The 25,181-nt window shown below is 42.4% G+C and overlaps 1 protein-coding gene across 1 annotated transcript in view; it reads left to right on the top strand.

The window, feature by feature from the left end:
• Positions 1-24,408, top strand: part of ZC3H13 (zinc finger CCCH-type containing 13) — a 48,182-nt gene extending 23,774 nt beyond the window's left edge. Inside the window, exons 6-20 of the mRNA XM_083349140.1 lie at positions 1,143-1,282; positions 1,733-1,893; positions 3,422-3,622; positions 5,530-5,697; positions 7,652-7,962; positions 11,194-11,649; positions 12,676-12,858; positions 15,144-15,600; positions 15,880-15,983; positions 17,140-18,141; positions 18,956-19,459; positions 20,358-20,507; positions 21,751-21,951; positions 22,524-22,687; positions 23,921-24,408. Of these exons, the coding sequence (XP_083205266.1) occupies positions 1,143-1,282; positions 1,733-1,893; positions 3,422-3,622; positions 5,530-5,697; positions 7,652-7,962; positions 11,194-11,649; positions 12,676-12,858; positions 15,144-15,600; positions 15,880-15,983; positions 17,140-18,141; positions 18,956-19,459; positions 20,358-20,507; positions 21,751-21,951; positions 22,524-22,687; positions 23,921-24,088 (4,370 nt within the window). The 3' untranslated portion in view covers positions 24,089-24,408. The remainder of the gene's footprint in view (positions 1-1,142; positions 1,283-1,732; positions 1,894-3,421; positions 3,623-5,529; positions 5,698-7,651; positions 7,963-11,193; positions 11,650-12,675; positions 12,859-15,143; positions 15,601-15,879; positions 15,984-17,139; positions 18,142-18,955; positions 19,460-20,357; positions 20,508-21,750; positions 21,952-22,523; positions 22,688-23,920) is intronic.
• Positions 24,409-25,181: the final 773 nt, after the last annotated feature.

Raw genomic sequence — 25,181 nt, 5'->3', positions numbered from 1 at the left:
CTCTACTTTTCTTTATCCCACAGAGTGGTCCGTTTTGGATTTCAAAATAATACTATAAGCTAATTTATGTAGCCTACAGAAATCACTCCCCATCACGCCACAGAGCACAGAGATCGGAGAGAAAAGAGATTTCAAGTGAGTAGTGCAAACTGTTTTTGCATAGTGCACCCACAGCTCCCAGTCCTAGACTGCTGGCATGGTTGCATTGTTTTCAGTGTGTAGAAGAGCCAACCGTTTGCTTGTTTGCAGTCTCTTCTCTACAGTCCATCTGCTCTGCAATGTGTGTGTGTGTGAGGGGGGGAGGGAACGCAGTTCAGGCACAGGATAACACATGCTGACTGTAATAGCAATCATGTGACTGAGGGACTGTGGTGATGATTGTAAATGATCATAAAGTTGTTCTTTCGGTACCATTGTAACTTTGCTGAACAAATAGTCGGTAAACGAGGATTACCTCTGCGTGGTACCATTCATTTATAGATTTATTTAATGACAACCCTTGAAGCCAGTAGAATGCACTCCTGGTCTTGCCTTGTTTGAGATGTCCTTAGTATGCAAATTTCTAGAAGAGCAAACTCTTGTATGCAATTGCTACTTAATTCAGGAAAGCAAAAGCAGCAGAAAAGAGGGCAAAAGGAGGACCTGGGAGGGGACTACGTTCATGTATGAAGAAGAGGACAAGACTGAGGGATTTAATTGCAGAGGTTACTGATTCTGATTAATACGCTAATGGCCTCTTTAGGGCTAAAAGAGCCAATTTGGGAGTACAGAAGCAATAGCAAAGGGACCTGTTTCTGTTCCTCTCTTCCTGTTATAAATATTTTTTATTTCTTTTCCCTTTGGAAAGAAAATTTAGATTTGCATTTAAGTCAGTTTATGGTTAGACTATGAGAATACAGATTGCTTCAAGAATTAAATGGAGAAAACACATATTCTCTTTCGAATCTGCTTACACTACTGCCATCACTGAATAACATTCAAAAACCATGTCCGCTGCATAATTGGAATTAGTCTTAAATGAATCATGTGAAATGATATATATTGAATTATGGCTACTTTTTAAAGTGTATTTGTATAAAGAAAGGGTTCACTAACCAATTTTGTTCCCTTTTCCCTTCCTGCCTTCTCTTTCATAACTTAAGATTCTGATAACGGAGATGTTAATTATGATTATGACCATGAATTGTCTTTGGAAATGAAGCGCCAGAAGATCCAGAGAGAGTTAATGAAGCTTGAAGAAGAAAACATGGACAGAAGAGAAGAAATAGTGATTAAAAAAGAGGTTTGTATCTTGAAAAGAATCACTGCATAGTCATAAATAACTAAATGAGTGGACATTATTGAACAGTGTAATTAACAAATCTTCAGGGTAATATTTCCTGTTAATTATATACACACACGTGTGTGTGTGTGAAAGAATTGTTATTAATGCCATATAGATACTATACACACATATACATACCCTCGCTGTAGTTCTGAATCTGAACATGACACCTACCAGAATGGAAAGCTGAGGACGTGTATTGATATTTTAGACTACATTTTAAAATGTCTGATGAACGCCTATATCAATTTGTTTTCTTGCAATTTTAAATTTACTGAATTTTTGTACTTCAGTGGTTCTTAGAGGCTATATAGGCATGTGCTATGGAACAACTTCATTGATACTTGTTTCTTATCTATGGCAAGATCGTTATAGATTTTATAAAATACTAATTGTTTCCTTTTTAAGATTTCTCCTGAGGCGGTTAGATCAAAATTATCATCCTCGCCTTCACCAAGAAAATCAAGTAAATCTCCAAAACTAAGGACAAGCCCTAAATCCTCCTCCACCGCCACGAAGAGGGAGAAGAAGGTTTCAGTGGTATCTTCCCCACTCCTGGAGCAACAGAGGTGGGCAGATTGGCATATTTTGTAATAAAATGGTTATCGCTTATCATGATTGTTGTTGTGGGTTTGTGCTTTTGTTTGCCAAGCAGTCTTCTGGCCCTGTGGGGGGGGTGTCTTCCCAACGTGGAGATGACCAGCAGGATTGGCAGGCTAAGGTGTTTTATATGGAGTAGGATTTTTGTGAGGAGACATCTACGAAACTTGTAAAATGCTAAAGGCCTGGTATTGATTCTAGACCTGGTTTTTAGGTGAAGACCGCTTACGTGACAAGGGTTTCTCCTCCGCTTTTCCCTCGATGCAGTTCCCTTCAGATCTGCTTTGGCAATATAATCTGGAGCGAGTTCTGAGGATGCATACGGGAAATGTCTATGGAGTTTCTCAGTCATCCAGGTCCTGGTTGTCCCAAAGGTGCTTTTTTTCAGGAGGCAACTGGACTTCCTTCTTTTTCTTTGAAGACGTTTCACTTCTCATCCAAGAAGCTTCTTGTTCTTTACCAGCCTGCTACTGGCCCCGCAGCAAAAGCAGGGACAACCCCTTTACAAACAGCAAGAGGCTGGAATAAAGCCTGCCAAATTTATTCACATAAAACAGAGCAAGACAAGACACCAACCATAAAACACGAGCTAAGAAGCAGGAACAATCCAAGCGGTTGCCTTCAGCAAACCAGCCCTCCCACACATTCCCCTTAAATACAGTTCAGGGCGTGGCCTCTCTGTGCCTCCTTCCGAGGTGCCCCATTGCCTTCCTCTGTTTACTCCTGACTGACTGCCTCCTGCGTCGGGCGTCCTTGAACAGGGCCAGCTGTGGGTCATCTTCATCCACGCTGTCAGGCTCACACAGCTGGGTCTCCGTCGTGACCAGGTGGGAGGGGCCTGGCTGAGGGCTCTGTGGAGCCTCAATATTATTCTCAGCAAGCTCTTCAACACCCCCCTCCTCCTCCTCTGAGTCGTCCGACCCAACTGCCGAACCCACAGGCTGACCCTGAATCACAACACTTCTTCAGCTCTGACTGGATGGTGGGGAATGGAAAGATTTATAATCCTTGCAGACAGCTGGTCATTTGCATTCTTTTAAAGAGTCATTGAAGCCATTTGGGGGTTTACCCGTGTCCTCAAAGTCACCTGAGTAGTGCGGCTTCAAAGAAAAACTAAGTCCAGTTGCCTCCTGAAAAACACCTTTGGGATGTAAATGGGAAGGTTAATTTCTTTTCCCCTGGGTGATTGGATTTCACTCTTTATGTGTACAGTTTTGCCAAATGGAAGTTTGTGTGGCAGGTAGGCATATGTAACCAGTTCTTAGGCAGGGGCACGTGCAGAAGATTTATCCATGGCAACCCCATCAAGGGCCACAATTGTTCATTTGAATGACTGTGGGAGGCCTCTGGTGGACGTTTAATGTAATTTTTGTGTGCTCAGCAGTTAGATCACTTTTCTACTTTAGGTGTTAGAAAATGCTGCACGGGCACTCAGGTATTGTTATAATACAATCTGATTTAACTTGTTAAAATACTGGTTTGTGTATTGGCTTTTAGAAATTCAAAAAATAGCCACAGTAAAAAGAGAGGTCCTCGCACGCCTAGCCCACCACCTCCAGTGCAAGAAGACTCTACCCAAGGGAAAAAACATAAGGAAAAATATAAAGCTAAAGAGAGGGTAGAAGAAAAGCCAAAGGAGATAAAAGAAAGAGGACGTGATTTTGAAAGACATAATAAAGAAAAAAAAGAGAAGCAAAGGTAAATACAGTTTGTTTATGTTTTTTTGGTATTATCATTTTGTTCAGACATCTTCAGGTTAGTCCTAAAGGGCTAGTGCAAGGGTAGGCAACCTTGGCTCTTTTATGACTCGTGGACTTCAACTCCCAGAATTCCTGAGCCACCATGGCTCAGCTTGGAAATCTCTCCCTTTCCCCTCAGCACGGCTGGCTCAGGAATTCTGGGAGTTGAAGTCCACGAGTCATAAAAGAGCCAAGGTTACCTATCCCCTAGGCTAGAGCAAAACGTAATATTCAACAAGCAGCAATGGTCTTGCTCAACCCAATTTTGTGATCCTCTTTCTCTCTCTCTCATTCCTCATGCATTCCCAAAATGTGCTTCAAAGAATCCCTCCATCTTCCAAAACAAATGTAAGACAAATGGGCTTTGTGTGTGAGAAAATGGGAAAGGAAATCACTTCCTCAGTGGAAATATCCCTTTGATGATTTGGTGCTTAAAGAGAGTTGAGCGTGACTCCTCCTGACATGCAAATGTCTTGCTGGCACCAAGCCCTGGGTGGCTTGTCTTTTTTTTTATTTGTGGGAATAGATAGCAATCAGTTATTTCCATCTTTAGGGCCCTGACAAATTTTTTTTAGATTTTTTTTATCCCACCTGCCGGTTGAGCTCCGGATGGCACCTGACCTTCGCTCCTTCCGACGCGGTCTGAAGACCTACCTATTTGAGCAAGCCGGCCTGGCCTGATGGGGGATGTGCTGGGGTTTTTATTGGGGATTTTTATTATTCTACTGTTTTTAGCTCGGGCTCTTATTTAATTCTTTTTTTAATTTTTGTATTCTGTATTTTTTATGTGCCCTGTTCACCGCCCTGAGTCCTTCGGGAGAAGGGCGGTATACAAATATAAGAAATGAAATGAAATGAAATGAAATGAAATGAATTATTTACAAGTAACTTAATACAACCAACATACCAATATTCCTTCCTCCTCCTCCTCTTTTCCCCACAACAACAATCCTATAATGTGGGTTGAGTTGAGAGAGAGAGAGTGACTCTCACCCAGCAGTTTTCATACTCAAGTGAGGCTGCAACTTACCCTCTCCTGGTTTCTAGGCCACCACCTTAATCATAGAACATAGAATCATAGGGCTGGAAGGGACCTCAGGGGTCTTATATCCAATCCCCTGCTCAAAGCAGGGAACCTTATATTCTCCATCGTCCCGCTGAGAAAAGGCGTTCAGGTAAGACAATGCCCCACATCTTGGTTCAGTGGTTGTCCGGTCTATTTTTGAAAACCTCCAGTGATGGCGCATCAACAACTGCAAGATGCAAGCTATTTTATTGATTAATTGCTTTCACTATCAGAAAAAATATATATATATCTAAGTTGGATCTCTTTTTAACAAGCTTCCACCCTTTATTTCTTGTCCTCCCTTCTGGTACTTTGGAGAATAAGTTACGCCAAATGGGCAGTTATAGTATGGGTGTTTTTTTTAGCAAGGAGCATGTTTCTCCAATAATAATAATAATAATAATAATAATAATAATAATAATAATAATAATAATAATAATATAATATAATAATGATAATGATGATGATGATAATAATAATAATAATAATAATAATAATAATAATAATAATAATAATAATAATAATAATAATAATAATAATTTTATTTATATACCGCCCTTCTCCCGGAGGACTCAGGGCGGTGAACAGGGCAAGCATAAAAATACAGAGATACAAAAGTTAAAAAGGATTAAATATATGCCCACTAAAAACAGTAAATACAAATATTAAAATAACAATAACCCCCCCATCCCCCATCAGGCCATTAAGTGGAGACATGCTGCCTAGGGTGTATAAATTACAGTATCCATGCTGCTCTTAATGACAGTGCCCTATATGTTGGCTGTATGAATATTCCTCAGGGATCCCTCTGAAAGTTCCCACAGACAGAGACGTTCACCTAGTCCGGAAGACCATTCTGGTAGCAATTCTTCTTCACGAGAGTATTCTCCCGCCACAAGGAGGAGGCAGACGTCTTGGGCTCCAGCTAAGTCCAGCAGCCATAAGCATTCATTTTCATCCCCCCGCAGGTAGGATTTAAAAAAAAAAAAGTGTTCACGTGTTGTTATTTTATGTGTATGTGTTTTAGACTTCGTTTATTCACGAGACGTTGCTCCAGTGTGAAAGCTAAATTTTATTATTACATTGTTATCCCACCTTTATTACCTTTTTTATAAATAACTCAAGGTAGCAAGACTTACACAGTACTCCTTTCTCCTCTTTTATTTTTCCCATAACAAAAGCCCTGTGAGACGGGCTGGGCTGAGAGTGGTTAGCCCAAGGTCACCATCTGGCTTTGGTTCTCTTTGTAAAATGATGAAAAAAAATATCTGCCTCTCGTTCTCTTGTTTGTCCCACATGGTTGTAGGGCAGAAATGTCAAACACAAGGCCCGGGGGCCGGATGCGGCCCGCGAAGTGGTTTCATGTGGCCCGTGAAGCCATCCTGGAAACAGTGAGGGAATGGCCCCCACTGCCTTGGCCCTGGCCCAGAGACCCTCTTTCTGCCAGAGACCCTCAGATCTGTCCCCACTCCTGCCCGGGCCCCCATAGGCAGCCTTGATGCGAACGATGTAGAGCTGGCCACGCCCACCCAGTAGGCCGCACGCACTCTAGCCACGCCCACCCAGTAGGCCACGCCCAGCCTGGCCATACCCACCCGGCCCCCTGAGGGCAACCGCAATGCTGATGCAGCCCTCAATGAAATTGAGTTTGACACCCCTGTTGTAGGGTCTGCTTGTTTTTTTGCAGTGTAATTGCTCGCTCTCTGCACCTGAAAGGTAAAATGTAAAAAAAACAAAACACCCCATATTTTATATTTATGTAATAAAACATAAAATTTCGAACGTTAGGAAGGGCTGAAAACAAGCGCAATTGAATCATAGCAAGCACGGGTAACTTCTGTCCTACACACAACTCATTAAAGTCCCCAAAGTAGTATTCATTCCTTCCTCTTCCCCTTTTTATATTCTGAGACTTGATACTCTCCTATCCCCCCCCTCGCCTCTTTAAAAAACAAAACAAACCACGTTTCATTTCAGCAGCTGATTTTTTTTTTACACTTCAGGTTTTACTAGGGCCTTGTATTGTTACCACTGACAGCTACTGCAAAGTTTCATTGCTACATGAAACAGATTTTGTTGGGGAGTGACGGCTGGGGAAGGAAGGTATATTCTTCACCTGCACGCACCAGCTCCCAATAAAGAATCTTTCCCACTGTAGGGAGCTTTTGGAACAACTTTCATTAACCTGAAAGTGTGTGTGTTTGGGTGTGGGTGTATTTAAAATTCTTGGGTTTTGGGAGAACATTTTTGAAGGGAAATCAGTGCTGGGGAAGAAGGGCTAACCATCCTCTTATCAGGTCCTAAGATCTTCTTTAAAAGCTGGTTCTTCCTCAATTTTTATTCTAAAGCCTAATTCCTATGTGGGAGACAAGAGTATGTGTGTGCTTATTGGAGAAAATTTTGCAGATTTCCCCATAGTAAGGGATGCCCCCTCCTGTTTTGGATAGTAACCCCTCTCATAGTTGGGATGCAAGGCTTTCATGGTTGCCTGAGGCAGGTGAGAAATAATCATCCCATACTGGTCATAGAAGAAGGAATTCTATATATAGGGTGTTCTGCAGGCATGAGCTTTGAGAAATGCTATAGGTAAGAAGATGAAAATTGACCTTTAATCTAACAGAATTTGCCCAGGGAACATCTGTTGTTTTGGCATGCAGTATATGGATATTTAAAAATGATTTGAATATTTCTTTTTTTTAAACCACCCGAAGCCAAACATACTGTTCAGATATTCATGAAAGCCAATGACTAGCAAGGAAAACTGTGCACAGGGATAGGAACCAGCTTGGCTACAGAGCGTCTGCTGTACTTATGGAACCGACCTGTAATGCAATTTTAGCAAGAGAGAATTGTCAAGGTAACACGTGATAGTGCTCAAAATGTATGTAGCGCCAAGATGTGTATACGGTTTTGTGTCTGCAGGTCTGCTTCACCACCAACACAGCATCATTCTCCTGTGTCGTCGAGGCATCACTCCTCTTCATCTCAGTCGGGTTCTTCTATTCAAAGACGTTCCCCATCGCCACGTCACAAAAGGACTCCTTCCCCCTCTTACAAAAGAACAACTTCCCCACCTGTAGGTCGATCTTCCTCTCCTTATCCTCACCGAGCATCGCCTTCTCCACAGCAAAAACAGGCGTCTTCCAGGCGCCGTTCACCCGTTAGAGAGAGAAGCCGGCATGATCACGAGCGGATTTCACAGTCACATGATCGTCACCATGACAGAAGAGATGGTACGAGTAACCATAAAGACAGTCCCCATTTAATGGAACCATTCTCTTCTAGAAAGCCTCACGTAAACCAGTCTTGCCAATAAGAGGGCTTCCTGTGCAATTAATGTAATTCTTTTGAAAAACGAAACCAAACCCTGGTAATATAAATGTTATATACTCGACTAAAAATGTAGCATACATTTAATTTAATTTTAAATTTTAATTTTATTAATATTTCTATACCGCCCTTCTCCCGAAGGACTCAGGGCGGTTCACAGGGCAAGAATAAAATACAAAGTTACAAATATTAAAAGAAGATTAAATTAGTTGCCCGTTAAAACAATTAATATACTACATTTATAAAAAACCCCAAAATACTACAATAAAAATACAAGAATAAAACCCCACCAATCCCCCATCAGGCCAGGCCGGCTTGTACAAACAAAAACTTCTTCAGATCGCGGCGAAAGGAGCGAAGATCGGGCGCGATCTGAAGACGTTTATTTAAATATGAATTTATCTAAATTGAGTTTTACATAATCCAGGGATTGGCAAGCTTGATTTATTCTGTAAAAATGGGGGGGGGGGAATGTTTGTTTCTGCTTTTCCTAGAAATCAGCAGGTATAAAATTATAAGCAGCAGCATTTAGTCAGAACACAGAATGCCACTATCACGTTGTCAGTTTCTTCACCAAATCTTGAGAATAATGGACATTGATCAAACTCAGACTTTCCCTGCATGTCTGCAAAACATCATGTCAGGTTCCATGTTTTGTAGGAAGCCATTGTTAAAACGTATATAATACAGGTAATCCCTGAGTCAGGAGCATTCACTTAATGCTCGTTCAAAGTTACATGATAAGCGCCCCCTAGTGCTTACAAGCAAGTCCCGAAGTTATCAATATTGCAGCACCAAGGCAGTTGTTTGCCTTTACGAGTGACCACAGTGGCTCAGCAACGTTCACCCTGGTTCTTCCCTCCCTCCCCACCCCTGGCCCGGGTCTCCCTAGGCACCAGGCCTTCAATACTCACCCTGCGAAGATCGAGATCCTTCACTTTCACGGCTGCTCCAGGCCTTCGGTGCATTCGTAGAGAATGGAGGCCTAAAGTAACGCAAGATCACGTGAGATCAGTGGGGCGATCTCGCGTGATCACATGGTACTTTAGGCCTCTGTTCTCTACAACAGAGAACGGAACCGAAGCTGGGGGATGCTTCCATGTGCTTCCAGAGGCTGGATTGGGGCTCCAGAGGCCTTTTCCAGGCCACTGCAGTCTGGATCTGAAGGCCGGGGGATGCTTCCGTGCCCTCCCCCCCACCCCCCGGGCGGCCCGATCTGGGCTCCAGAGGTGTTTTGCAGGCTGCTGCTGCCCATATCTAAGGCTGGGGAACACTTCCGCACACACACACCGCAGTCTGATCAGGGCTCCAGAGGCATTTTCCAGACTCGATCAGACGGGGGGGGGGCTGCAGAAGCGTTCCCCGGCCTCAAATCTGGGCGGCAGTGGCCTGGAAAAGGGCTCCGGAGCCTGGATCGGGGCGGGGGGGAGGGCGCAGAAGCGTTCCCTGGCCTCGGATCCGGGCAGCCGCCGCCTGGAAAAGGCCTCCGGAGCCTGGATCAGGCCACGGAGGGTCCGGGGAGGCCTTGGGTCCGTGTTTCATCACTAGGCCCTCCATGACCTTTCTCACCCTGAGATACCTCATGTTCACTTAATGAGCCACATGCGTTTTAACAAGCAAGGGAGTGGTCTCATTTGAGGTACGAGATTCACTCTGTGAGTTTGTGTTTTTTTTATTAAAGAGTTTTACAAAAACAAGATTTTACAATATATCCCCAAATCCCCCCCACCCCAAACCCGCCCACTTCCCCCCCCCCTAGTTTTTGAGTTACAAGTGGAATGGGCAGGCTCCATTACACTCGTAACTCAAGGACTACCTGTAAAAGATGTTTGCTGGAAAAGAATAGCATGTAATGGCATTGCCCAGCTATAATTCTTTGATCTGGCAATAAGCAACTGATCAGTGATGAAGGCACGGTGCCCATTGATCAGTAACCAGTTAAAGTGATAGAAATGAATTAAATAAGTTGGAGAATTTGTGAGCAGCTTTTCAAAAACATCTTGTGCAAAATATGTAAGAAATAGTATGTCAGAATGGTATAGTATGAACAAATGAACATTTGTAGACCTCATTAATTTGAATTCACAGTTTCTGAACAGAGATCCCGGAGAGCCTTAATTCTACGTTCTGCTGTTGGTGTAATTATATTATTACAGCTAGATAAAGAATATCATTAAAATGTTTCTTTTTAAAGAAATCAAAATATGCTCTTTCAACAATACTGTAGTTTTACGTACAGTAGATACATAGTATACTATTCTTAACCTGCATTGTATTTTTAACCTGCATTGTATGAAGAATCTGGAAAACACCCAGAATAAACTCAGCAGTTATGTACACAGTGCCAACTGCTGCTCTTTCTGGGCTCTTGTAGATTTATTATTTGCAGTGGACCCTTTCCTTGCCTTCCAAATAGATTCTCTTTTCCAAGATCTTTAGGATTTTCAGGGTCTCCAGAAAAGCTACTTTCCCCTGCCTCATCCCTGTTTGAATCATATATCAGTGGAACTACTCCATGCACCTGGTGATTTGAATTGTGGTTTATGAAAGTTTATTGTTACAGCTGTTCAGTCACTAAGTCTTGTCCAACTCTTCACAATCCCATGGACCGTAGCACGCCAGGACCCCCTGTCCTCCACTGTCCTCAGAAGTCTGCCCACTGCATCAGTGACCCTCTCTAACCGTCCCATCCTTTGCCGTCCCCTTCTCCTTTTGCCTTCAGTCTTTCCCAACATCGGGGTCTTTTCCAATGAGCCCACTCTTCTCTTGTTTATGCCTTTTAATAAAATTGGTTAGTTTGAAAAGGCACTGCTAGACCCATGGGGCATCTGCTTTCAAAAGGGTTTTTCAGAACCATTTTTCTACCTTTATTCTGAATGTGGACATTAAATAAAATATTCTGCAGGCTTTCAAAGTGGGGAAGTAGGACTTTTTAGAACTTCTGGGATTAGCGAATAGAAAGGTCTTAAGACCAGCAGCCGGTGGAATAAGAATTAGGCTTAATTAGCATTAAACATAAAGATGTGTTAACTACCCACAAAAAAATCCTTTGAAATGCTTTTCATGTTTTCCCCATGCTTTTTAATACTGTGAAGTTGATCGTATGTCCACATGTGCACTTATTTTACTTCCAGAAATGAGAGGAAAAAGGGGAAGAGAAAGAGACAATAGGGATGAACGTGACTATGACCAAGAGCAAAGCACCCCCAGAGACCACAGAGATGATCGAGAATCCCGGGATGGACGGGATCGGAGGGAAACCAGAGATAACAGAGAACGCAGAGATCCAAGAGAATCTCGGGACTCGCGGGACGCGAGGGACGCGAGGGATTGCAGTAGAGACAATAAAGAAAGTCGGGATCAGAGGGACCTACGTTCTACACGCGATTCACATGACTACAGAGACAGAGAGTGTCGGGAACATAAGAAAGAGGAGCAGTATTTGGAGGAATCGCGTAGCTATGGAAGAGCCCACGGCAGAGAAGATAGTTCTCGTGCTGAAACTCGGACGGACTCAAGAAGTGAAACAAGAAATGAATCCAGAACATCTGGAAGAAGTAGAGGGAGAGGTCCTGAGTTAACAGACAAGGGTATATAATACATGAAATAATCGGAGTGTTACACTATTCGTTTACACAAGTATCTGTTTAATCAGTAGGGTAGAAATAAACTAATCTACAGCTAATTTTTTTTTATGACCACCAAATTTAGTTACCATTATCCATAATGCAACTGGATCCTGCATGTATTTCTTAAAACTTATTAAACGATTTGGAATGGGTGGCAGTAATTATCACATGGATTTCTCCTTTTAATAAGAAAATTGCCCTATTTATTTTAAAGGGGGATTAGTTAACTTTAGTCACACGCTGCTGTTGAGGAGGTCATCTTCTTTAATTCACTGATATGAAATGAATTGGCTCTTGAAATGACAATTTAGGAGACTGAGTGAATGCAGATTTCTTTGCTCAAGCAAAACTGTTGAAAATTAATCTAAAGATTAGCTTTTGCTTGGGAAGGATTGTTTGCCAGATGATTTTAAACTTTTCTGTTGTGGTCAAACAAGGCTTCCCTTTTCATAGTACTGGTTTTTGTTTCGGCCTGTGATTTCCTCTCCCCCCCCCTTCACTATTAGTTTTCTGAACCTGAATTCTTTTTAATTCACCACAGAGTTTGATCCAGGCTCAGTTGAAGAGTTGCAAGCTCACAGCTCTTTAAGTTGCTTAGATTTCTGCAGTTTGAAATTTATATGAATTGAAAAGCACAGGGCTTTTAAGCAAAACTTCCTTATCGGTTAGCCTTTTTATGGCAAATGTATCCCACAAATGTATCATCCTAGATCAGGAATTACATTTTATCTTGCCTGAGTGTATATTTTATTTATTTATTTATTTTATTTTATTAAATTTATATACCGCCCTTCTCCCGAAGGACTTAGGGCGGTGAACAGGGCATATATAAATAGAAATACAAAAATTAAAAGAGAATTAAACAATTGCCCAGAGAAGGCCCTCCCCTTGTCTAGATTTGGGCAGTTCTCGTACGTCATAATTCTGTGGCAGCCAATTCTGGCAACAGGGATTCCTCCCATGTTTTCCTGTATCTGTTTCCAACAGGCAATCGAGGAACCAGAGGCTCTCAAGTTGATAGCCATAATGCTAGTAGTAGCTACCACGAGAGCTGGGAATCACGGAGCAGTTACCCTGAAAGGGATCGCTATGAAAGCCGTGAACATGCAAGAGATTCTTCTTTTGAAAGAAGACACGGAGAAAGGGATAAGCGTGACAATAGAGAAAGAGGTAAGTACTCTTCCGGGTTGGTTGGTTTTTTAACCATTAACTTAATTGAGTCTTTCTAAAAGGAAGGGGAAGAGATGGGGAAGAAATGGAAGTAGTGACAGATTTTATTTTCCTGGGCTCCAAGATCACTGCAGATGGGGACTGTAGCCAAGAAACTAAAAGACGCTTGCTCCTCGGGAGGAAAGCCATGGCAAATCTAGACAGCACACTAAAAAGCAGAGACATCACCCTGTCAACAAAAGTGCGTATAGTCAAGGCTATGGTCTTCCCAGTTGCAATGTATGGCAGTGAAAGTTGGACCATAAAAAAAGGCTGAGCGCCAAAGAATTGAGGCCTTTGAACTATGGTGCTGGAGAAGACTCCTGCGAGTCCCTTGGACTGCAAGGCGATCAAACCGGTCAGTCCTAGAGGAGATCAACCCTGACTGCTCTTTAGAAGGCCAGATCCTGAAGTTGAAACTCAAATACTTTGGCCACCTAATGAGAAGGAAGGACTCACTGGAGAAGAGCCTAACGCTGGGAAAGGTTGAGGGCAATAGAAGAAGGGGACGACAGAGAATGAGGTGGCTGGATGGAGTCACTGAAGCAGTAGGCGTGAGCTTAAATGGACTCCAGAAGATGGTAGAGGACAGGAAGGCTTGGAGGAACGTTGTCCATAGGGTCGCGATGGGTCGGACACGACTTCGCAGCTAACAACAAAAAAGGACGTAATAGTAGAATAGCATTAAAGATGAATGTAGCTGTGAAAGCTAGGGCTCACACATGCCACTCTTGCGTGATCAAGGTAGCGAAACACAGAGTAGAACTGTGAGCAAAGAAGCAGACTGGGGCTGATAAAGGCCAATAAAGCCTTGTCCTTCTCTGTCGGAAGAATGGCAAAAGGCTCTGTTGTGGGATAAATGATACGGATAGTCCTCAACTTAAAACAGTCAATTTAGTGACCGTTCAAAGTTAGAACAGCACTGGAAAAAGTGACTTAATGACCTTTTCTCACACAACCATTGCAGTATCCCCGTGGTCACATGTTCAGAATTCAGAGGCTTAGCCACTGGTTCACACTTAGGACGGTTTGCCGTGTCCCAGGGTCATATGATCGGCTTTTGTGACCTTCTGCCGAGCAAAGTCAGTGGGGAATTCCACCTTACTAACTTAACAAATACAATGATTCACCTCACAAGTGTGGCAAAAGTCGTAAAATGGGGCAAACTCACTTAACAAATGTTTCACTTAGCAACATAAATTTTGGGCTCAGTTGTGGTCATAACTCGAGGACTACCTGTATTGCAATTAATGTGCCAGATTGGGATGGCACTGAAGAAGTTCCATTTCAAATATTTCATTGTCTAAAATTGGTTCTCCAAAATGCACATGTGTCATTAAGAAGGTATATGGTTGTCACTGCTTTTCTGTTGATGAATATTGTTCTTATAAATTAATGTAGGGCTAATACTGGGGATACTAGGCATTGAATTTAATAGCATCTGGAGGGCCACAAGTTGCCACGTTGTATCCTGGTTTTTATTGGTCTTCACAAGTAGCTTATAGTAGTTTGCTACTAATTTAAAACTGTATAAAACAAGAGTAATCTAAACAGATAATGCCTCATAATTTCTTTGACTGCATCTTTTATTTCTTCCCATGAGACCCTTAGTACGGGACATTTAAAGGGAATTGCCCAAAGTGAGAGAGGATTTATTTGTATTTAAATAAATTTAAATTTATTTTAAAAAATTGTGTCAGATAGATTGTCAGAGAATAATATTGTAATGTTCTAGGAAAGGATAAAAAAAAGATTCAACCATCATTAATAGGTATGGCAGCTTTACCAATAATCTTTTCATTGTATTTTGATAGCAGACTAATCCATGATTTAGGCTTTGGATTAACCAAGTTAAAATTGTTTCAGTTACTCGTGAACCATGATCTTTCACTGTCAGTGATCTTGGTTGCAGGAGACAACACTGACTTCATGAACTTTAATTACAGGCACTACTAATTAGCCAGCTCATTTAGCACAGTATTGTTTACTGGGCAAATTTCCTAAAGAAATATTAGATGCAGGGGTTGTTTTTTTTTTTTGCTCTACACTGGAGCTGTCATTTTCCCCTCAGCTTTCCATCTCTACAGATTTTTATCGTTGTGGATACCCAGCCTAAATAACATCTTCAGAATTAATTATTTTCAAACTGTGTCACTAGATTTAACACCAAAACATTAGTGTACACGAATATTGGAAACTGAATTAGATGATTATAAATTGGAATTAAAACCTGTTTATCATTACAGATCAGAGGCAAAGCTCACCCATGCGACACCAGGGAAGAAACGACGATATCGATCGTGATGAAAGATTAGAAGAACGAAGAGTAGAGAGGAATGAAGACAGGAGGGATGAAAGAACTAGGGAGCGAGAAAGGGAGAGGGAAAGAGAGAGGGAAGCAGAACGTGATCGGGTCCGTGAGCGAGAACGCGAGAGAGAAAGAGATAAGGACAGGGAACGGGAACGGGAAAGAGACCATGACCGAGAACGGGAACGGGAAAGGGAGCGAGAAAGAGAGCGGGAAAGAGAAAGAGAACGAGAAAGGGAAAGGGAAAGAGAGCGCGGCCGGGAAAGAGATAAAGAAAGGGAACGACAGAGAGAGTGGGATGACAAAGACAGAGGAAGAGAAGAACGCCGGGACAAGAGAGAAGATGTCCGTGAAGAAAGGATCACGCGAGATAGTCGTGAAGAGAGAAAATCAAAGTGAGTTGGGGATTTTTTTTTAAAAAAAAAGAAAATAAGCGTGCAGCATGAGACAGTAAAAATGGAACGAATGAGCTGTAGACAACATTATCCAAACATTGACAGTTCATATGTCTTCCTGTAAAAGTTTTTGAAAAGAGGATTTTTGACATTCAATTTAAATTTTAAAAGTTGGCGTATAACAGTCCTATTTGTATTTACGGTAGAAATGGATGGTATTCCTTAGAACTTGAGTACCTGGAGTTTAATGACTTACGTTTTCTTTTTATCTAAATGCAGAAAGCGTCACAGAAACGAAAGTAGCCCCAGCCCTCGGAAATCTCCTAAACGCCGCCGTGAACATTCACCTGATAGCGATGCCTACAATAGTGGAGAGGATCAGAGTGAGTGAAAGAAAGCGTGTTCTTAATAGCAGGAGTCAGGCCACACGGTTCCTATGAACACAACACCCACTCTGTTCTAAGATAGTGTCTGCCAACCTTCCAAATTTGTGAGACTGCAGCCTTTCCTAATTTACAAGCTTTTTGTCCTTGCTTGAGATTTGGCAAGATTTTGGCCATCCATTTATTTATTTATTTGTTGGTCCCTTATTTTGGTACCTAGACCGTCATGTGACATCAGTGGCATCTGCATCTGAGGAAATTAAGCTAAACTGAGCAGTTAAACTCTTTATATATAGAAGTATTTACAAGTAGTCCTCACCAATGGTAATTGGGACCAGGAACTCCATCACTAAGCAACATGGTTGTAAGGCACAATGTCACATGGCTGCTTTGACTTAACAATGGCAGTCCCAATTGCCATTGCCATTATTAGGTGAATTCTACGTGTTCCCCATCCCAAAGTCAGATGATCACCATTTTCGGTCTCCTGCACGCTTCCCCCTTGACTTTGCTTCTCCAAAGTTGGCAGTGAACATCGCAAATGGAGATCACATGACCACATCATAATTGTGAGCTGTTTGCCGAGTGCCCAAATTACAATGACATGTTTGTGGGAATGCTGTGATGGCTGCAACTATGGCTTACTTCCTTCTTTTTACCTCTGACAATCTTAATGTTTAGTCTATTCATGTAATGTTGTAGAACTTGATTTCATTTCTTCTTTGTCTTTTCTCACAATCCAATGTAAATAATAATAATAATCCAGGTCACTCTTGCTTTATTGTTTGTCTGTCCCTTTTAATTACATTGTGGAATAGAGTAATTTTTTGATATTGCCATTGTTAAGGCGGCCAAAGTGCCTTCTATGAATCAGTAGTGTTTTAACAGTCTGACTTTAGAACCGATTTTTAAAAATTCATTGGGCTTTGGAGAGGAGGGATGTATTTTTAGGAGAAGAGGAATGTGTATACCTGCTGATGATTTTCCTACAAGTAACTTTCATGTCAAGCCTCCATTCGTACATAATAATGTAATCTTCTCATAACAAAAAAGTACAGCCGGAATATTTTCTTGTTTGCTGTAAGTTAAAGAATATTCCTAGATTATAAGGGTTTGCTCCAAAATGATGTGCCATGACGCATTTTCTTTTTTGTAGATGAAAAACGGCGTCTATTGAGTCAGGTTGTGCGTCCTCAAGAATCACGTTCACTTAGTCCTTCACACCTTTTGGAAGAGAAGCAGAGCCGGTGGAAAGAGAGTGACAGAAAACCAGAGCGAAAGGAAAGCCTGAGACATTATGAAGAAAGCGATTACAAAGAACGGGTTACCTCTGGGGACAAGCAGCGAGAGCAGCGAGAGGGAAATGAGAGTTCGAGGAGCAGAATCCAAGATAACGTCAGTAAACGGGATCCTGAAGAGCACGAGGCAGTAGATCGCCTGCACGAGGACAAGAAGAAAGCTAAAATGCAGAAAAAAACGGCAAAGAAGAAGAAAGACGATGACGGTGGGTTAGAGCGCTATATCGGTGAACCCCCGGCAGAGAAAACTCAAGTGTTTTCTCCCAAGAAAGGTCAGAAAAAGAAAAATGGTGAAAAGAAACGCAAGAGATCCAAGGGAGATTCTGAGGCTTCTGAGGAAGACAGTGGCCCCCATCAGAAGAAGAAAAAAGGTCCCAGGACACCACCCGTAACTGTGAAAGAAGAAGTGGTAGAAGCGGCGCCCGAGAAATCTGCAGTAGCAGAAGTGGTTCCCAAGAGGGAGGACACGACATTTAGCGACTGGTCCGACGAAGACGTTCCAGAGCGTGGGGAAACAGTTCTAGAAAGGACTTCTGAGGAGCCCCATAGAACTGGCCACCGCACGCGAGGTGAAACCATGGAGGTGGTTTCTCGTGGGGTCGAAGAAACCTCTCGCCTCCGCCCTGCGGAGCAGAAGCGGAGCAGCAGCCTCTGTAGCAACAGGAGCCGTACTTCAAGTAGACTCCGATCACCCTCTAATGATTCTGCGCATCGCAGCGGAGATGACCAGGCTGCAGTTAAGAAGATCCTGCACAGCAGTTCCAGCGACAGAGACAGGAGATGCCTTGAGATTGCCGGCGAGCGGAAGTCGAGAATCGATCAGCTGAAACGAGGGGTTGCCAGCCGTAGCACCTCTTCTGGTAATTTCAGTTGTGTTGCTTTTGTTTGCTCCTGCGCCGTATCCCTGGGCTTTCCTGAGACTCAGTCCTTGGGAGGGCCACAGTTTGGGACAGGGGTAGGACAGAGATTCGAGGAGCTAACTGTGAGGAGGGATTTGCCTTTGTTGCCGGTGTACAATGGCTAACCTGATAAATTGCTTTAAAGGGGTTAGTAATAACTTGTTCGGGGATAATGTCGTACAAGCAGAGCTTGGTAACCTTCGGCCTGCCTTTCCTTCTGCATATCCTACAATTAGCCTGTTTAGAAGTTCATTTGCTACTGGTAAGAGTTTGCAAAAAAAAACCTAATTAGTAGTCTTAATGGATCTACTTTAAGTCAGGGAATTGGAAAAGAAAAGAAAAGTTAATTTCTCCAATATGCTTTGCTTCCTTGGCAAGGGTCATTGGGCTCTTAAAAAGCTGTACTTGGGATCACTTGAAACTTTCTAAATTTTATTTTGGGGATGAGTATGACTCAGACGAGAGAGGAAACATGAAAGCATTTGTGGAATGGATGCACGAGGAAGGTGAAACAGGAAAAACTAGACATCGATACTGTTGGCTTCAGCTCTTTCTACCGATGGTATCATCCCTGGCAGTTTTCTTGCAAGGTAGAAGTTACAAGGAAAACAGGGGAAGGCCAAAGGATTTGTTTTCAGGTTTGCAGGTTTATTAATCCAAGGTTATACAATCTGGTGTAGTGTCTGGATTTGTTGTCTTTCTAAACCTTGCTTTGATTTTTTTCTAAACGAAAGTCTGATCATCTTGTTTTGATGGAATTAATGGCGTATTCTAGATCGACAAGATTCAAGGAGTCACAGTTCAAGGCGAAGTTCTCCTGAATCGGATCGCCAAGGCCATTCCAGATCTGGGTCCTTCGATAGCAGAGAAAGAGTGCAAGACAGAGACCGACATGACCATGATCGTGAACGGGAAAGAGAGAGGCGGGACGGGAGGCAGAGAGATTGGGACCGAGATGCAGTTAAATCTGATTGGTTGAGGAGCAGAGACCGGGATAGGATTCGGGAACGAGAGAGACAACGAGAAAAACGAAGAGACCTGGACCGTGAAAAAGAACGCCCGCTCTCTGAAAATCTGGAAAGAGAGAGAGGTGTCAGCACTTCCACTCAAGCAGAAATATCCAAACACAGTGAGACAAAACCAAGTAAAGATCATCAGGCTTTTGAGGCCACCTCTCTGGACTCTTCTTCCCAGGAGAAGGAACGGCAGGATAAAGACCTAGGTTCTTTGCAAGGATTTGAAGATGGAATCGAAGGAGAGAAAGTGGAAACCCTAGAAGGTAAGTCATTCTGAAAATACAATGCTGGCAGTTTTTCTGTTTTTAAACAAACCTACCGGTATATGGTTTCGTTTAATAAATCATCTTACTTGAACATTGTGAATTTCAGGTTTCCTCATACAGTTTTTGAGCAACATAGTTGCTGGTAGACTCTAAATGAAGCAGGTTCTTCTTTAGAAGATTGTACAGTGGATGGCTCAGTGGGTTAGGACGCTGAGCTTGTCGATCAGAAGGTCGGCAGTTTGGCGGGTCGAATCCCGAGTGCCGCGTAACAGAGTGAGCACCTGTTACTTGTCCCAGCTTCTGCCAACCTAGCAGTTCGAAAGCGCGTAAAAATGCAAGTAGAAAAATAGGGACCACTACGGTGGGAAGGTAACAGCGTTCCATGCACCTTTGGCGTCTAGTCATGCCGGCCACATGACCACGGAGACGTCCTTGGACAAGCGCTGGCTCTTCGGCTTTGAAACAGAGATGAGCACCGGCCCCTAGAGTTGGAAACGACTAGCACGCATGTGCGGGGGAACCTTTACCTTTTACAGTAGATTACTTTCACAACTTTTCCCAATACGCATTATATTTTTGCTCTTGGTGAAAACTGAGGATGGTGGAAGAGAGACAAGAAAAAAAGAGACAGAATCAGGCCATACACATAGCTGCCTCCCATCCACCCTTCTCCAGATAATTGCAGTTTTGATGGGATTATATACTGCGTAGAAAGGAAATGAATAGAAAAGATTAAACATAGAGTGCGATTTCTCTGATCTGGCTCCAGACACGAACAACAGGCAAAGCTAATTAGGTCTTTTGCATCAATCTCAATTTGTCACGCCATTCCTGTTGGATGTGTAGAGTTTGACAGAATAAGTGCATGTCGCAACCTTTCTTTCTTTTTATATAGGTGGAGACGATGAAACAAAAATAGATGATATGCAGTCAATGGAATCTGGCGCTGGAGAATATGAGCCAATCAGTGACGATGAATTGGATGAGATTTTGGCAGGTGATGCTGAAAAAAGAGACGATCAGCAAGACGAGGAGAAGATGCCAGGTAAGCTCAGCAAAAGCGTTTAAATCAGTGGCCTAGGTAGTAGAAAGTCACACCATTGCTCCAAAATTACTCTTTTTGACTTAAAGAGCCTGAAGCCTGCACAAACTATGCATGAAAGGAAAACGAACAGTCTTGGTTTGGTAAAGTTATGCTGTTCCAATTCGGCTGGTCATGAGAAAAAAGGGAGTATGGAAAGCTGTGGCACAGTTTAAGTAAGATTAGTACCATAGCCAAGTAAATAAGAGGCAGGCCAAATGTGGTGCACAGTTGTCCAGATTCTCCGATCAGTTTTGTTTGGATTAGGCCAGGGGTAGGCAACCTCGGCTCTTTTATGACTCATGGACTTCAAGTCCCAGAATTCCTGAGCCAGCTATGCTGGCTCAGGAATTCTGGGAGTTGAAGTCCATGAGTCATAAAAGAGCCGAGGTTGCCTACCCCTGGATTAGGCTATGATGCACGAATCCACGCATCTTGCATTTTTAGATGAACATTTTTTTAAAAACGGGAGACAGGCCTGGTCTTTTCTTAACTGAAGAAGGCTGAGTGTTGGTGGGCTAAGAAACGAGCACCTCTCGTTTCTTCCATAAGGTTACTTTCCTTTTGCCTCTGCCATGGTTGGAAACAGGTCGGAGTCTACTTTGTTTCCTGGATCTGCCCCAGGAAACAGATGTGAAAGAACAGAAACAGTCGTGCCCTAAAACAGGGGAAAGCAAGTTTCCTACACGCAGGGCTTTTTTTTTGTCACAGAACGCTCAGAACGGAGTTCCGGCACCTTTTTGGGATGGAACCTTGTAGGGTAGGCAAGGCGGGTTGTATGACGTGTGTGAGTTCCGGCACCTTTTTCTTTTACAAAAAAAGCACTGCCTACACGTGTCCTAAGCCAATTCAAAGTGGGTCTCATCCTGCTTTGTTTTTCCTCTTTGAGCAGAAGGATAGCGATTGCCTCAGAGTGAGATTTACAACTGATCTTCCCTGCTTGCAGCCAGGAAACAGTCGCAACAATCTCTGTGCCAGCCTAATGGGTACTTTGGTATCTTTTAAGAGAGAAGGTTATTCAAGAGTAAACATTGGCGTTTGTCTTACTCTACAGTTTCTGTCCCCCCCCCCCCTTGGCTTTTACTCATTTGCTTTTGTTACTGTACGCTCACGTTTTCTGGCTGTTTATTTGGAAAAGGACTGAAATGATAGATGAAAAAATCTTCAGACTTTGTTTGTTTATTTATTTATTTGTATGCGTTTGCAGATCCGGTGGATGTCATCGATGTAGATTGGTCTAGCTTGATGCCCAAGCAACCAAAAGAGCCCCGAGAACCTGGAGCTGCTCTTTTAAAATTTACTCCAGCTGCTGTTATGTTAAGAGTTGGCATTTCCAAACAGCTGGCTGGCCCTCAGCTCTTCACAAAGATCAAAGAGACTTGCCAGAGATCTTTGGAGAAACCTAAAGGTAATTGATTCCCAGCAGATCGTGGAGGGAAGTTGGAAAACCTTAAAAGCCCATATTAATTTTTTGGTTTTTGAGCGTTCTTTGTCACTCTGAAAAGACCGCTACTAATTGTGCAAGGTCCGTTTATAAATCAGAGTAACTTGTTCACCGGGATGTCGCATTCTGTTGTTCTGTTGAAGCAGTTTTGCTCTGCATGTATTAAAACCCCCTTTCCTCCAGAGGAAATCGGGTAATCTGTTCCTCTTCTTGGCCATGGAGAAGGGAGGTGCTCTGGGGGCTGTAGAGGTTGGGCAAGACCAGGAGAAGGCAACCTCAGCTCTTTTATGACTCGTGGACTTCAACTCCCAGAATTCCTGAGTCTGACTCAGGAATTCTGGGAGTTGAAGTCCACGAGTCATAAAAGAGCCGAGGTTGCCTACCCCTGGGCTAGACTCAGGGAACTGGCTATTGGGAGAGGAAGTAGTGACTTCGCATTACTTTCTGAAAGATGGACAACGTCTTTGCTGATATTGGAAATCTGAATCCCCATTTTAGAAGACTTCAGTTCTCGTTGTTACACTGCCTCTTTGTAGATGCTGAGAGCCTTTTTGAACATGACTTTGGGGCTCTGAATATGGCTGCTCTGCTGCGGAAAGAAGAGAGAGCTGGACTGCTGTGCAACCTGGGTCCTTGTTGTAAAGCTCTTTGCTTTAGGAGGGATTCTGCAATCCGCAAGCAGCTTGTGAAAAACGAAAAGGCAAGTACCTGGAACGTACCTTAACACTTAGTTAACCCCTTGATGCAGAACCCCTGGTCCATGTAGTCATCCAGTTTCATAGCAGAGATATTTTGCTCACTTATTTTTAAAGCCTTTTTCCCCCCTCATCTTTGTGAAAGCAACAGGAAGTTAATGAAAGTTCTAAAAAATGGGATTGTCACTTTGTTGAGCTGCCACTGTTCCACTGAAATAATACGCAGAGTCTTTCTGGGAAATCCATGGTATTTAGCTTTTTAAAATATACTAGCAAGCATAATCTGCAAAATGTATGTATATATCTACTTATTTATTTGTTTTTATGTGTCATATTTATATGGCCATCCATCTCACCAAAGCACGACTGTGTTCTCCCAGAATCCCCAGGACTGTGAAGCCGGACTGGAAATATGTGGTCCCCTCAAGCTAATGATGCAGCCCTCAAACGTCCCTGCCATATTTATTGGTGAAAATTAGCAGTTCTGTTATATTGACTGCTAGCTGCATGATACTGAACTATAATAATCCTGCCAGTGTAGTTAAAGCTGCCTAGAATCACCTTGTAGGGGAGATGGGCAGCATAAAAATCTAAACAACAACAATAAAAAAATAAGCTCAGTGATATATGTGAACTCAGCCCAAATGTTATTTCTCCCAACAGCAACCCAAAAAGTTAGCTTGGACTGAGAGAAAATAGCTGTCTTTAAATTGTTCAACATTTTCATTGGTCAAATGAGGATGTGCTGTAAATCTCCAGTTTAGTAGTACTCAGTAAAAAAAAATTACTACGAAGCTTTTTCTGGAGGGTTTTTTTTAATGGATTTACATTTAATCTTGTGGAAAAGATACCTGATTCTTAATATTTGGAGTTTCCCGCTTTGTCTTCTTCTTCGGCTTAACTGTCTGCAGAAGGCGTATGATTCTTTTAGACATCTTCCATCTAGAACAGGGGTGTCAAACCCCGAGCCCGTGGGCCGGATGCATCATTCGGAAGCTGCACCCACCTCAGCAAAACTGTCCCGATACGTTGTGCGACGTCACGTGACGTCGCGAGTTTGACATGTCTGATCTAGAACTTTTGGTGCTATGCCTCAATAATCTGAATGGTGTATGCATTTTTACAGGAAATAATATATGCTGCTCCCAAAATGTTAGTAATTATATACACCTATCATGCTAATGTATGATATTGCCTATTAGCTAATTGCTAATATACAGTCATATTCTGTCCAACAGGGCACCACAAAACAAACCTACACAAATCCTCCAGTGGTGGACAATGAGTTGCTACGACTGAGCCTACGATTGTTTAGACGCAAGACTGTGCAGCAAGGGTCTGGAGCAGATAAGACAGAGGACACTAAACTTTCACAACCATATGTTCCGGAAATGTGCCTGTCCTGAGCCAGAGTCTCCTGGCCCCTGTGGTTGTGTTGTTTCACTGTTTGATAATGTTGATGTTTTCATTCTTATTTCCTTTCACTGTGATGTTGCCACAAGAACAAAAATACTCTAAAAGAGTACTTGTGTGGATTCTGAGAATGACAAGGAAAAGTGTTTAGTACAAAAAAACAAAGACCACTTTATCTGGTTTTGCTGCATGTTTTACAACATTGAGTTCTAACCATGGATTTTATTTAAAAAATCACTCGAATTTAAGTATGTAAAAATGTCCATTTTGGGATATCTGTTTTATCACCTATTAAATTTTTAAAAAGAAAACAGTTCTGATTTTTTTCCCCAATTCCTTTTTTCTCCTTTCCGTAACATTCTCTTTGTAAGATTACTATTCGGTAAGATCAGTAAGCTGGTAATCTCTACCATCCAAAAACAATCATGACAAATGCAATGCATGTTATCTACATAAAGTTGATTATTTTTAATTATGAAGATGAGTTAAATCCAGAGGCATGCTCAGTGGAATTCCTCAGATGCTACAGGAAAGAGTATCATTTTTCCCAATTCTTCTTATTTTTCCCAGTTCGTGATCCAGGTCAGGTCTTCATTAGATCCCAGAAGGGCTAGATGTGAAACTGACTCTTGGCATTTAGTTTGTGGTTAACGTGCTTATTAGAAAAAAGATTCCATTTGTAATATATCTAGACATTCTCACCAAAGGTTCTTGAAGTGTACCATTTCATAATCTAAAACTGCAGATGCTAATATTGTTGTATATATTGTTGTTGTTTATTTGAACATGCTGACTTTGTTATTTAGCTGCTTGTTTTTTTGTTGTTGTTAGTTGCGAAGTCGTGTCCGACCCATCGCGACCCTATGGACAACGTTCCTCCAGGCTTTCCTGTCCTCTACCATCTTCTGGAGTCCATTTAAGCTCATGCCTACTGCTTCAGTGACTCCATCCAGCCACCTCATTCTCTGTCGTCCCCTTCTTCTATTGCCCTCAATCTTTCCCAGCATTAGGCTCTTCTCCAGTGAGTCCTTCCTTCTCATTAGGTGGCCAAAGTATTTGAGTTTTAGCTTCAGGATCTGGCCTTCT

Source organism: Vipera ursinii, assembly GCF_947247035.1.
Source record: "Vipera ursinii genome assembly, chromosome: 1".
NCBI classification, from domain to species: domain Eukaryota; kingdom Metazoa; phylum Chordata; class Lepidosauria; order Squamata; family Viperidae; genus Vipera; species Vipera ursinii.
The sequence above is the reverse complement of the archived record's forward strand: the minus strand, read 5'-3'. Positions and strand labels throughout refer to the sequence as shown.